Source organism: Amborella trichopoda, chromosome 7 (genome assembly GCF_054954075.1).
Source record: "Amborella trichopoda isolate Santa Cruz 75 chromosome 7, AtrichopodaSantaCruz75HAP2 v2.0, whole genome shotgun sequence".
NCBI lineage: Eukaryota > Viridiplantae > Streptophyta > Magnoliopsida > Amborellales > Amborellaceae > Amborella > Amborella trichopoda.
The window spans coordinates 40,658,803-40,672,682 of record NC_142342.1 but is presented as its reverse complement, the minus strand read 5'-3'; the positions used below and the strand labels follow the sequence as shown (position 1 = coordinate 40,672,682).

General features: G+C 37.2%; 1 protein-coding gene across 19 annotated transcripts in view; it reads left to right on the top strand.

The window, feature by feature from the left end:
• Positions 1-13,880, top strand: part of LOC110006642 (Pectinacetylesterase family protein) — a 51,461-nt gene that overhangs the window by 21,154 nt on the left and 16,427 nt on the right. For 8 of the 19 annotated variants that reach the window (XM_088871315.1, XM_088871316.1, XM_088871319.1 and 5 more), the window contains 5 exons: positions 1,117-1,196; positions 2,094-2,980; positions 3,102-3,985; positions 4,277-4,352; positions 4,471-5,125. In XM_088871315.1, coding sequence (XP_088727441.1) covers positions 1,192-1,196; positions 2,094-2,980; positions 3,102-3,985; positions 4,277-4,352; positions 4,471-5,099 — 2,481 coding nt within the window. In that variant the 5' untranslated portion in view covers positions 1,117-1,191 and the 3' untranslated portion in view covers positions 5,100-5,125. Of the gene's footprint in view, positions 1-528; positions 697-1,116; positions 1,197-2,093; positions 2,981-3,101; positions 3,986-4,276; positions 4,353-4,470; positions 5,126-5,852; positions 5,943-13,880 lie in introns of those variants that run through there. The other 11 variants (XM_088871324.1, XM_088871330.1, XM_088871332.1 and 8 more) reach the window with 6 other exon arrangements.

The following is a 13,880-nucleotide window of genomic DNA, read 5'->3' as shown; positions in this document are numbered from 1 at the left end:
AAATTTTATTATAACACATAATTTTATTGTAAAAAATGCTTAGTACTATCTTAAAATCTATTTTTATATCTAATTAAAAAATTTTGAAGTTGAAAAATGGTTAAAATCAAGTAGATCTATTAATATATAAAAATATTGAAAATGGATGGTCTAAATAATGTGTTGCAACATACAATATTTTCGATACTTAAAACTTTTTGTTTTCATATTCATGGATCACTTTGTTGAGATAATCGATTAGGTGGTTTTTTCAACATTAAAACGACATTTCCCATAGATTTTTTGAGGTGCATATGTGATTCTATATTTTGAGGTTGCAACCTCATATAAACTTTTTCCTTTTTTTTTAAAAAAAAATTAAACTTTTTACGAATGCTTCACGTTTTCTTTCCTAAAATACCCCTTACTAGTTAATGAAACTTCCGTTCTCCTCTCTCTCTCTAAAACAAAACATAAACCCTACCAGCGGGAAACCGATCTACACCTCTCTCTCTCTCTACACCTTTTCAACACTCTCTCTCTACCCTTTCTCTCTCTCTGCCATTGCTTCTGTTTCTGCGTGCCTTGTTTTCTCCATTCGAGGTGCGCTCTCTCTCTAAATTCTCTCTTCCTGACTAGACCATCACAAATTAAAGATCATATAGAAATTATTTTAGATTGTTCCGTGTTGGATCTCATATCGAAGTTTTCATTTCGGTAACTTATTTTGCTTTTTTTGGCCCCATTTTTGCATATTGCTTTTCAACTGCTATGAAATTCGTGATTGTTTGTCTTCGAGCTCTTTTTTCTTTTCCCAGTTCTTTGAATATTGTTTTGTGTATTAATCAACATTCGATTGATTGGTCCGAGGTGATTCCTTCAATTTCTTTAGTTTTGGTTTTGGGTTACAAGGGATGTTTTGGTTTAGTGTAAGCCCGAAATTCTGGTCGTCGTGTTGCCCTAATGTTTAGAAGCTTGAATTTGAGCAAGCTTATTTCTTCTTTTGTGATTCTCTAATTCTCTAAACAAAATGGTCATTTCGAATACACCAGTAGAAATTTGGATTGAAATGAAGTTTATTTGATCAAAAGAGCATAAAATGAGTGTAATTTTCTGTGAATTGCGATTTTTGAGCAGATTTTTATAATTGGAACCGTGTAAAGCTTCGGTACTGCGACGGTGCCTCTTTTGCTGGTGACTCTGAGTTTCATAATGGGGTAAGTTACTTTTTTTCTGTTTTCCTGTAATTGTTTCTCTCTTTCTTTTTGTTTCATAATTTTCCATTGGTTTTCTTTTAATTAGATGAAGCAGTAGGATATTTTATTTTTTAATCGTGGTTTTGATAAGTGTGATAATGGTTTAGATAATGGTACTGCTCATGCATGTTATGCCACATAATAGTAAATATTGTTTTTAAATGAACGACTTTTTCTGGGAGAACGCATTTTCTTCTTAGAAACTGCTGTTGCATAGTGAAATAGAGGTTTTAAATATGTTATTATCGTGGTTATACCTGCATTTACTGCAAATGTCGCCAAATAACTGAGACATTTAAAAAATAACGGCTGTGATAAATGTTATAATGGAATTATATTAGCATGTCCTGTTATAACGGTCATTTTTGCAGTAAAAACTGTTATAACGACCTTTATAACATGAATGCATGTTATAACGGTCACTGTAACAGTATAACCCTGACTATTATAAGGCCCTATAATTGATTGAGAATCTTCAAGGAATGGCATTTTCCAGAAACAACTCTAGGGCTTTCTTAGGAAGTGAATGTTTTACGGATGGCAATTCAAGTCCAAACTAGTCATTTATAATTTTATAAATCATTCACATATACAAAGAATGACTGTACAAAGAATGACTGGAACGTGTTGGATGAAGATATTAAGTTCAAACTCGTCATTTATAATTTTATAAATCATTCATAACTACAAAGAATGATTGTAACATATTAAATGTTAATATAATGATTGAAAATACTGTACTTAACTAGATATAAATTGAGTCTTGTCACTAGTCTCTTATATTTAGCATGGAAGGTAATAGGATAATAATATGTATATAGTAAATTTTAGTTTTTGAATCATTTATTTTTAAACCAGGACTGGAAGGGGTAAGAAACCAGACCAGTTCTACCAGTACTGCACCCGACTAGATGGTGGCAAACTCCAATGCAACTTTTGTGGCAAACAAACAACCGCCGGTATCACAAGAATGAAAAAGCACTTGGCTGCCAGGACCGGAGACGTTGCAATATGCACCCAAGTGCCAAAAGATGTGATGTTGCTTGCAATTAAGGTCCTTGACAAGCTTAAAGCGGAGAAAAGAGCTAGACTAGAGGACTCCGAATATGAACCAATTGAAACAAGTAATGGAGATGATGAAGGTACACATTATATAGAATACCACCCTAAAGAAGAGCCTTTACCAACACCAGTTTCAATTCAAACACCACACCCAACTGATTCATCACCACGTTCTGGGTTGTATAAGAAGCTTTTTGGCCATGGGGGAAGCAGTGGTGCTACTAGTGGCGTTGATGATATGACTTCTAGTACTCGGGGTAGTAAGGGAAAATCAAAGCATTCTCGACCTCCTCGCCCTGTAGTCGATTCTTCGAGGTCTCGTAATGATCGTCGAGATGATCAACCCATGGTCCCCAACATGATGAGTAGGCCTTCTCGGGATTCAGTGTGTGAGCTCATATCGAGGATGTTTTTTGATAATGCAATTCCATTGAGTGTAGCGTCTTCAAGCTCGTTTAGGGAGGCCATGAATGCCATTGCGAATTGTGGCAAAGGTTTTGAAGCTCCGACCGCCTCTGAGATAGGTGGTCCATTTTTGAGGAAAGAGAAGGTGAGGTTAGAAGAGAGTGTGATTTCCCATCGTAGGTCACAATGGAAGCAATATGGTTGTACGTTGATGGCAGATAGTTGGAGAGATCGGCGGGGGCATACCTTAGTTAACTTCTCAGTTTATTGTTCTTCAGGTATGTAATTTAAGTTTTGCGTACTCAATTTCTTAGAGAGTTGCTGTCTTTCTTGTAGAAAAAACCAGTAGAGAGTTGCAATTTGTTGGTATACTAACTGAAAAAATATTAAATCTTGTAGGAACGACATTCTTGAGGTGCATGGATATTAGTGATAATCGCATGACTGCTGATTATATTTCCAGTGTCTTTAAGGATGTCATTGAATATGTGGATCCAAAGAATATTGTGCAGATTATTATGGATCAAGGGCCCGAGTTCAAGTTGGCTGAGAGAGGTCTGGCAGAAGAGTATGGCCAAATATTCTTTGGAGCATGCACTGCCCATGTCATTGACCTCATTCTTCATGATCTAGAGAAATTTGATTGGGTTAAAGAGCTTATTGGTGATGGAATGAAAATATCTAAGTTTGTTTATAACCATGCTTGGATCCTCGCCAAATTTAGAAAACTCTCCATTGGTCAAGACCTCATCCATTCATCTCGCACTCACTATGCTACAAGTTTCATTGCCATTCGAAGCATGGTGAATCGTATGATGCCCCTTCAACAACTATTTGTTGACCCCGAATGGAGGGACTCTAGTTATTCAAAGACTGAATTGGGGAAGAATGTCCAAAAGTTAGTGATGAGTGAGGGCTTTTGGAAGAAAGCAAAAAATGCGGTAGCTATGGTGGAACCGTTGTTAAAGATCTTAAGATTGGTTGACTCAGATAAGCCCACAATGGGTTATATCTTCGATGCTATGTGCACTGCCAAGGCCTTGATAAAAATGTTTTTGGGTGAGTGTCGGTCCACAAATGTGTGCAAGATCATTGACAGTAGGTGGAGAGATCAGCTTCACTCAGATCTACATGCTGTTGCATATCACCTAAACCCATATTATTTGTTCAAGCCATCAAGTAACATTGGAGGAAATGAAATATGCTATCCTGAGTTGGCTGTGCACACGGTGATATCTCGCTTGGTCCCAGACCCAACTGAGCAAGCACGTGTTGTTATACAGGTAATATTTGGGAATGATCCTAAAGAAATTTTCCTGCAGGTTTCTTGTAGTATAAGTCAACAATCATTGGATCCAATCCAGCTTTGAGATGTGATGGTACTTGTGGTGATTAATACTTTGCTATATACATACATCACTGGGTTGGATCTTATGGTTGTAGGCTCTTATTATACCAACACCTATAGGAAATACTTCAGTCTAATTATTTCCCATTTGTTCCGTTTCACAAGTTTGCTTGTAAATTCCCAGTAATGACATTCATTGATATAGTATTGATTACCCTTGGGGCAGGTGGGACAATTCTCTCGTAAACTAGGGATCATGGGGACAGATGCTGCAAGAATAGCTGCACAAATGGGGAGTCCCAGTAAGTTTCTTTCTGTACAGTAGGAACAATTATAACATTTTCAAGTTACCTTCTTAATTATGATAAATATGAATGTTGGCACCCAACAACTTATTCAAACTCTGCATTTCTTTTTTAGTTGACTGGTGGAGCGCTTATGGGGTTGAGTTGGGAGAACTCCGAAGTGTAGCAATCAGAATTTTAAGTCAGGCAAATGCATCATTTGGTTGTGGGCGAAATTGGAGTATAATCAACCAAATACGCAGTAAACAAAGGAATCAGCTGGCGATGAAGAGGCTCAATGACCTGGTTTTCGTCCAATATAACTTGCGACTAGAGCAACCAAGGAGCGAGAGGCTTAAACGCTCGCGTATCGATCCTATTAGTGTTGAGGCATTTCTCACAGAGGATCCATTAACCGAATGGATTGCAAGAGACGATGTTGAACCAGAGTTCCCAGAGGACCTTCACCGTTTGGAAGGGATAGATGATCAGCATGTAATGGAGGAGCCTGAGACTTCAGCGCAGGGGAATCTTGCTGCTTCAGCTCTTGATACTGAATTCCCTGAACACTGGTCTCAAGCACCAATATATCAACAACCATTAGATCCATTACCTGAAGATTATTTTGAGTTTGATTTTGATCAGCTACGTATTGATCCTGGTCAACCTGACTATTTCCGATCTGTCATGGGATCTGACCCATCACAGCAACCATATTATGGTTCACAATTTGATGTTAATGAGGATACGACTCAATATGAATGACAACCTCTTGCTCGAAATTAACGAAATTTGATTGTCCATTAGTTAATCATCTTATTTTGCAAGTAATTTCCATTAGATTGTCCGTGGTAATTTTATATTCTTATGTGAACTTATGAGCATGATAATTGGACCTTTCGCTTCACACTTATATATATATAATCTGACATTTCGCCTAAGAAGAAAAGGAAAGTCAACCCCAGAATTTTTCAATCAGTCGTTCATTGGAAAATTATTTGCATAATAATCCGTGCCTTCTTTCAATATCATCTCTATATTATAATAGCAAACTTGAATAGCTATAAACAGATCGCTAAGAGTTTGAAATTAGTAGTATGTTCGCATCTTTGCTCAAAAGTTGTGAGAGCCAATGGAAAGTGATACCAATTCACTTAATCTCGACTCTTCCTATGGTTGTGAACCAATAGACTTTGTGAAATGTGATCTTTTGCCTTCATAATAGTGGAAGTCGTTAAATCTTATCTATAATATATGAGAATTTATACCATGATATGTGTCATCATGAATTTCATGGTGGAACTACTACATGCCACGCAAAATCTGCAGCATGCCATGTCCTGGTATACTCTCTCTCATGTATGTATTCCTATCTATCCATCCATCGATCATCCTGGTCCTCTGTGTGTGTGTGTTTTTGTGTTTCCTTTTGTACTCTTGAGCTGGTTTGGTAGCACACCCAATTGTTATGTAGCTTGCACGGACGTTTTTGTCTAGTATCTAATCTGTTGTGCTGAGCAGACAATGGAACTGTACTTTAGGGGACAAAGGATCTGGGAAGCTATTATTTATGACCTCCTTCAGAAGGGGCTGATCAATGTAAAAAAGGTTATCCATTAAGCTCTTCACTTTTTCTTTTTTTTTTTTTTTTTGGCAATGCTTCTATAAAATTATTTAATCATTGAATTGCGTTGGAAGGGGTAGCTGCTGAATTATTTCGCATGTTAAAATTCCAGTTATTTTGAAATATTTTGAGATGGCTACTTCTAGTGTGTTGCACCACTTTGTTTGATGTTATTAGAAAAAATCTCCTTGAAAATTTGAATATTACGCTCGAACCCATTTTTCTTGTTCTTTTCCTTTTTTCTCCGCAAAATGCCCTAACTTTAGAAATTGGAACTCCGAAGTTCTTTTATCCCTTTATTGAATTTTTTTTCTGAACTTTGGATTTCAAAAATCCGAAGTTATCTGTGAATGTAGCAAAGCACATAGGCTTACTACATTCCAGTGATTACTTCGGATTTTCAAAACCCAAAGCTCTTTGAACTTCAGATTTGAAAATGCGAAGCTACCTATGGATGCAGCAAGCATATAGGCTTACTGCATTCCAATAGGCTCCAAAGAGTATCCTTGGATTTTGAAAATCTGAAGTTCAGAGAAAATCCAAAGTTCCCTGTGGATGCTTGTAAAAAGAGAGGAAAGAAAGTGGTTTAACTTTTTCAAAATTAAGGGGTCAAAGAACCGCAGAGTTTTAGGTTCCAAAGTTATGGCTTTTATTTTTTATTTTTGGTGGGGGTCAGGGGAGGAAAAAAGTGGTTATGAACGTAATATTTTCAACTTCTAAGATTTTTTTAATAGCAGTAATTTGAAGGGCTAATAGCATAAATTTCTCAAAAGCATAAGAAACAGTTGTGTATGTTAAGGTGGATGCACTTGGTGTTTTGTGATAATATAGAGTTGAAGACAAATGATTATCCTTATTGATATATCTTATAACGTTACAAGAACATGATTAAACTAAAATGCTTCTTGTGGGCTTTGGTACTTTTTGAATGAACTGAACTCTTAGACTGTCTCAACTTCTCTTGTTGGATTTGCATATAGTAATTGAATTCTGGAGTTAAGAATAAATCTGGAGTTAACAATAATTTGGAAGTCTATTATTTAATATTGATTCATTTGTTAAATGTCATTGATTTCAATTGTGCTCTTCAATCATTTTTGAGTGAATGATTAATGATTGAGTTATCCTCACATCCAATTTGGCATTTGTTTTAGTCCCTTCTTCCAAGTTGAAGCATCAAATCACAAAAGGAGAGCTAAGGGCTAATTGAGTTGATGAAATATGAGAAAATGAACATTAGCATGCGGCTTCCATCTAGTGGGTTGTTGATCATTGTTAAGATTGAGAGAGGAGAGAGAGAGATAAAGAGTAATATTCAAGCACAAGATAAGTTGGGAAAAGGCTTTGATGATGATGATGATTCAAGCACAAGAAGTAGATACTTATATTTTTCACACTCGACAAATCGTAGGGCAATGTTGCCCTATATATTCACAGATTCCTATAGGGTTACAGTGTGGGTAGGTTAACATGCAAAATAATTAGAACCATTACAGCATGAGTTAACAATAGAGTAATATTCAAGCACAAGATAAGTTGGGAAAAGGCTTTGATGATGATGATGATTCAAGCACAAGAAGTAGATACTTATATTTTTCACACTCGACAAATCGTAGGGCAATGTTGCCCTATATATTCACAGATTCCTATAGGGTTACAGTGTGGGTAGGTTAACATGCAAAATAATTAGAACCATTACAGCATGAGTTAACAATAGAAGTTACAATAATTGTTATAGTAGGTTCTAATGGACCTGAGGTCCATTATTCATAGGAGTTGCAAGTTGTGATGGGCGTTAGCCCATAACACCATAACAACCACTACATGAGAGCATTATGCATAGGAATTACAACTGTTACACAGGTTTTAATGAGCATGAGCCCATAACAGTTGCTTCACTTCTCCCTCAAGTTGGAGCATATATATCATAGATGCTCAACTTGCCGAAAGTATCCTTTAGTCTAGCTCAATTAGAGGCCTTGGTGAGTATATTGGCCAATTGAACCTTTGAGCGAACAAATGGAGTACATATTGTTTTTGAAGCGACATTTTCTCTGACAAAGTGGCAGTTGACCTCAATATTTTTGGTTCTTTCATGAAATACAGGATTCGAAGCAATATAAATTGCCCTCCCTGTGATTATCACAATGTAGAGGAATAGGAGTTGATACATTAACACCTATCTCTTGAAGAAGAGAATGGAGCCAAATTATTTCACATGTAGCACTTGCCATTGCTCAATATTCAGCTTCTACTGAAGATCGAAGTATCGAACTACAATACTTTGCTTGTTACTCTTCTATGTGACTAAATTACCAGCCACTATTGTATAGTAGCCATTGGTAGATCATTGATCAAGAGATCACTCGGCCCAATCTTCATCTTAGAAATCTTGTACATCAAGATGACCATGACTGGTATAAAGTAGCCGTCTCCTTGGAGCAGAAATTTAAATATCGTAAAATGCGATAAACAACCTCCAAGTGATGGGAGCATGGTGCGTGCATAAACTTACTTTCCACGCTCACAATATATGCAATGTCTGGTCATGTGACAATCAAATAGATAAGTCTACATACTAATCTATGATATACACCAGGGTTACTCAGAGGCTCTGATTGCTGATTATACAGTTTGTGATTAACCTCTACGGAGATTCTGCTGGTTTGGCTCCAAGGATTCCTATGTCACTGAGGACATCACAAGTATACTTTATTTGAGACTTAAACATTCTTTGTTTAGATTTAGCCACTTGTATTCCAAGGAAGTCTTTCGATGAATCGAGATCCTTGATGTCAAAAGCACCCTACAAGAACTCTTTCACTTTTTGAATTTTGTGATCATTATTTCCTGTGAGTACAATACATCCACATACACTATCAGTATTGTGGTAGAACAAGATTCTCTTTTAACAAATACAGAATGATGAGAAACACTCATTTGAAATCCCAATTGACATATTGCCATACTAAATTTTTTAAACCAAGTTCAATCCATATATAGCTTTTCTCAACTTGCAGACCTTTCCTTTCTCCCCTTGAGGATAAAACTGAGGTGGTAATTCCATAAATACTTTCTCTTGCAGATATCTATGGAGAAAAGCATTCTTCATGTCTAATTGGTGGAGTTGCCATTTCCTATTTACTGTAAAGATAAAGTACCCGTACTGATTTCAACTTTGCCATATGAGCAAAAGTCTCCTTATAATTAACTTCGTATGATTGTGTAAAACCCTTTGCCACCAGACAAGCTTTGTATCTCTCAATCAAATCATCTGGTTTGTACTTTAGGGTACCCACCTACATCCTACCGCATGTTGCCCTTTGGGCTGATCAATTACATCCCAAATTTGATAATTCTCTTAAGGCAATCATTTCCTCAATCATGGCTGCTTTCCATTGTGGATGAGCCAATGCATCTGCAACTTTGGTGGGATTAGCAACGGAGGAAGTAGAGCAATGGTATGCACGAAAAGAAGGCGAAAATGAAGCGTAAGAAGCAAACTTACTGATAGGAAGAGAAGTACAAACACTTTTTTTTTCTTATGGCAATAGGTAAATTGAACTTAGAAGATATAGGGGTAGGAGGAGAAGTACCTAACGCGTCAACGGGTTGGGGTTGATCGTTTACATTAGACTTTCCCTTGTTCTTTTTTTGAGTGTACACATTCAGTAGTTTCTTAGTAGATTCCAAATGTGCCTCGGTTGAATTACCTGAACTATCTGTTATCATTAGAAGAGGAATAGGATTTCTGGGTGGTATAGTGGATATCAAATCTCTTTGGGAAGAAAAATAGAGTATTTCTTAGAGAATGTAACATCTTTCGAGACATTTTTCCTTTTAGTTTCCGGATAGTAACACTTGTATCTTTTATGAGAGTTCGAGTATCCTAGATATACACATCTAGTAGATTGAGGTCTACTTTATTCCTTGCTGGCCCCAGTGTATGCACAAAGCAGATACAACCAAAAGTTTTTGTTGGAAGAGAAAACAAAGGAAGTGTATGGTGGAGAAGTTTAAAAGGATAAGTACTATCAAGAATAGGTGTAGGCATCTATTGATCATATAGGCAGCAGTTTGAACTGCTTCATCCCAATATGTCTTAAAACCTCCATTCCTATTAAGGTGCCTCTCACCACTTCTAACAAATTTCTATTTTTCCATTCTACCACACCATTCTGTTGTGGTGTATGGGAATATGATATTTGATTTTCTATACTATGTTCAAGAAAATAATTCCTTAATCCATGATAATGTTCCAAAAAAACGCTAGGCGGCCGCCTAGAACATGGGCGGCTTAGGTTCAAAAGGGGGCAAGGGGTGTCTAATAATCTTGTTTTAGGTACGGATTTCGTATAAAAAGGGCATATTCATGCATTTTTATAATCCAAAAAAAAAACCCCAAAAATAAGGGCCGGCTACATGATTCCTAGTCCTCCATTTTTCTCTATCAAGCGCCATACCCTCAGTAAGACCAAAAGTCACCGTATCATTTCTCCCTATGTCTATCCATGTCCTATTGGGCCTTCCCCTTGCCCTTTTAGAACTCATCGATGAATGAGATAGAATACCTATATCCAAAAAGCAGAAGTAACAAGAGCAGGCCCTTGAACATCAAATGAACAAGATGGAATGGCTTAGAACATTTATTTTCACTAGAAGAAAAAGAGGTTGTTCAATGTTTAGACAATTGACATGTCTCACATTGTAACTGAGGAACATCCAAAGAAACAAAGTTATCTAGAGACGATAACTTTAAAGATGTAGCAATTGTTATGGGCTCATGCCCATTAAAATCTATCTAACAGCTGTAACTCCTATGCATAATGGGTCTTATGTAGTGGCTATTATAGTGTTATAGGCTCACACCCATCAACTCCTATGAATAATGGACCTCATGCCCATTAGAACCTGCTGTAACACTTGTTGAAACTCTTGCTGTTAACTCTAGCTATCATCATCATCATCATCATCATTTTAGCCTTTTTCCAATTAATTGCGGTTGGCTGCATGAATCCTGGTTCTTCATTCTACTCTGTTAAAGGCCATATCTTCAGTGATGCCATTGTCCTCATATCTTTTCGAACTACTTCCAACCACGTCCGTTTGGGTCTACTCTTGTCCTTTTTAGTCCTTCCACTTGAACTAACTTGCACCTCCTAATAGGTATTGTAATTGGTCGACGACACACATGGCTAGCCCATCTAAGTCTACCCTCTCTCATTTTATCGCCTAATAGTACCACATATAGCTTCATTTCGAAGTCTATCCCCTCTTGTCTTGCCACTCATCCATCTCAACATCCTCATCTCCGCTACACTAGTTTTATGAGTATATTATTTTTTGTCCGCCCAACATTCCGCCCCATAAAGCAAAGCTGCTCTCATTGCTGTCGTATAAAACTTGCCCTTCAACATCATTGGTATGCGGCGATCATATAAAATTCCAGTTGCATATCTCCACTTCGCCCACCCAGACCTAATTTTGTGGCAACATCTTCCTCGATCTCTCTATTTTCCTGGATTATCGACCCAAGATATTGAAAGTGCGGTCTTTTTTGTACTTCCTGTCCGTCAATCTTAACTACTTCCTCCTCTCCACTCTTATTATTACTAAACTTGCACTCCATATACTCTGTCTTAGTCCAACTAATTTTAAAACCTTTGAATTCTAGGGCGTCCCTCCAAAGTTCTAACTTTGTGTTAAGTCCGGCTATAATGGTTGTAATTCTTTTACATGTTGACCTAGCCATACTGTAACCCCATATGAATCTTTGTATATTTAGGGCACATTGCCCTACAATTTGTAGTGTGTAATGCATGTATACCTTGAGCTTCAATATTACTCTTTATCTCTCTCTTCTCTCTCAATCTTAACATGGTATCAGAGCAGAATTTGAAACCTTAGGATATCCAGTGCCTCAGTGACCCAAGAATCATGATTTTTCTTCCTTCTTGGACTCGAAGCTGTGGTGTATCAACAAGCTCATATTTCCAGCAAAATCATCTCAAAGTTCTTATTTACCCATAAGTAAGCTTTACCCGTAAGTAAGCTTTCATCCCAAAGTTCTTTATTTTTCAGCAATTTCATATTTCTAGCAACATCATATTCCTACAACCTCATATTCCAGCAATCTCACATTTCCAGCAACCTCATAATATTTCCAAACTCTTTCTTTTTCAGCCACCTCATATTTCCAGCAACACCATATTCCCGACAACCTCATATTTTCAGCTATCTCACATTTCTAGCAAACTCACATTTGAAACTAAGGAATGAGTACCTTACAAAAAAAGAGAGTAGGGTTTCTAGTTCGAGAGAGAGAAAATGTCAGAAATCTAGCACAATACTTTTTTGGGAAGTAGTAAATCTGGCCATCCAGGAGTGATGATTACCAAAGTTAGTGTAGATTGGTCAAACTACTTAGAATGGTCCCAATCTACCAAAATGTTCATAGGAAGCTGGAGGAAATTGAGTTATATTACAAGAAAGTGTTATATTACAAGAAGTGAGAGAGCCTCCCACAAATGATCCATCCCATGATGAATGGGACAATGATAGCTTGACAGGAATGGCATGGCTTCTTTATTCAATGCAGCCAAGTATTAGCATTGGACTGCTGTTTCTTAAGATTGCAAAGGATATATGGGGGGGCAGTAGCCAAGACATATTCTTCAACGAGATGATATGATTAAGATTTACCAATTGCATTATGAAGTTGCAAATTTCCAACAAGGGGATACTTTGGGATACTAGGGCAAAAGTGGGAAGAACTAGACCGCAATCAGCCTATTAATCCCACAGGTGATGACATTAACAAAAAAGGCAGAGCAAAAAAAGATCTTGGAATTCTTAGCAGGTGTACATCTTGACTTTCAACTTCAAAGGGTACATGTTCTAGGAAAGGACAAATTGCGCTCTCTTGAATCTGTCTATGGGGGAAGGCCAGCAGCAAAGCTATTGCAAAAGGACAAAACTTAGGCATCCATCCATCATGAACGATTAGTCTTTTGCAGCAAACAAGGAAAATTGGGTATGGAAGGACCAAATCATGTTGTACCATCTCCCGCCGAAAAGGAGAAACTCAAATGCTCTCATTGTGGGAAGAGGAGACACACCCAAGAGCATTGTTGGGACTTGCATCCACACATGAGACCCATTATGCATAGGAATTAGAGCTGTTACATAGGTTTTAATGGGCATGAGATAACAGTTGCTACAATCATGTATAATGCGGATGCTAAGAAATGGTTGGGGGCAAGTTTTGTAGCTCTTGAGTGTAGTTTGCATTTAGTTGTGATGCAGAGCACTTAAAATACGTGTGGATTGGATTGAGTTGTTTATTTTCTATGCCATTAGATTCAGTTTCCAGTATTGCTTCTTACTTTTACTAGAGATAGAGAAGGTGTTAAAGATGATGGGAAAACCTAGAGACAAGAAATGATTGTCGAGGGGAGCAGCCATATCCCAATTGAATCTAGACGAACTCAAAAGCATATCATATGATTTCATGTGCAACATCAAGATGGGAGTTTTAAGTCTCTAACGGTGTGTTTGATAACTTTATGTGCAGTTTCCATGGGATTCTCCCTGCTGCTGACTTTCTTAGAATCTGGGAGAAATTGAAAATTGGAAGCCTGAAAGCTGGGCCCTGTTTGATAAAATATGGTGCTGCTACTTTCTCCTGTTTGGTAATGTTGATAATGGGAAAGCACGAAACTGCCTGTTTTAACCTATCAATCACATAAATATCCACATTAACCACAAAAAATAAATCACATAAACATCTAACCACCAAAAATCAATTACATAAACATCCACATTAACTACCAAAAATCAATCACATAGACATCCACATTAACTACCAAAAATCAGTCACATAAACATCCACATTAACCACCATTGACATAAATAGAAGGAAA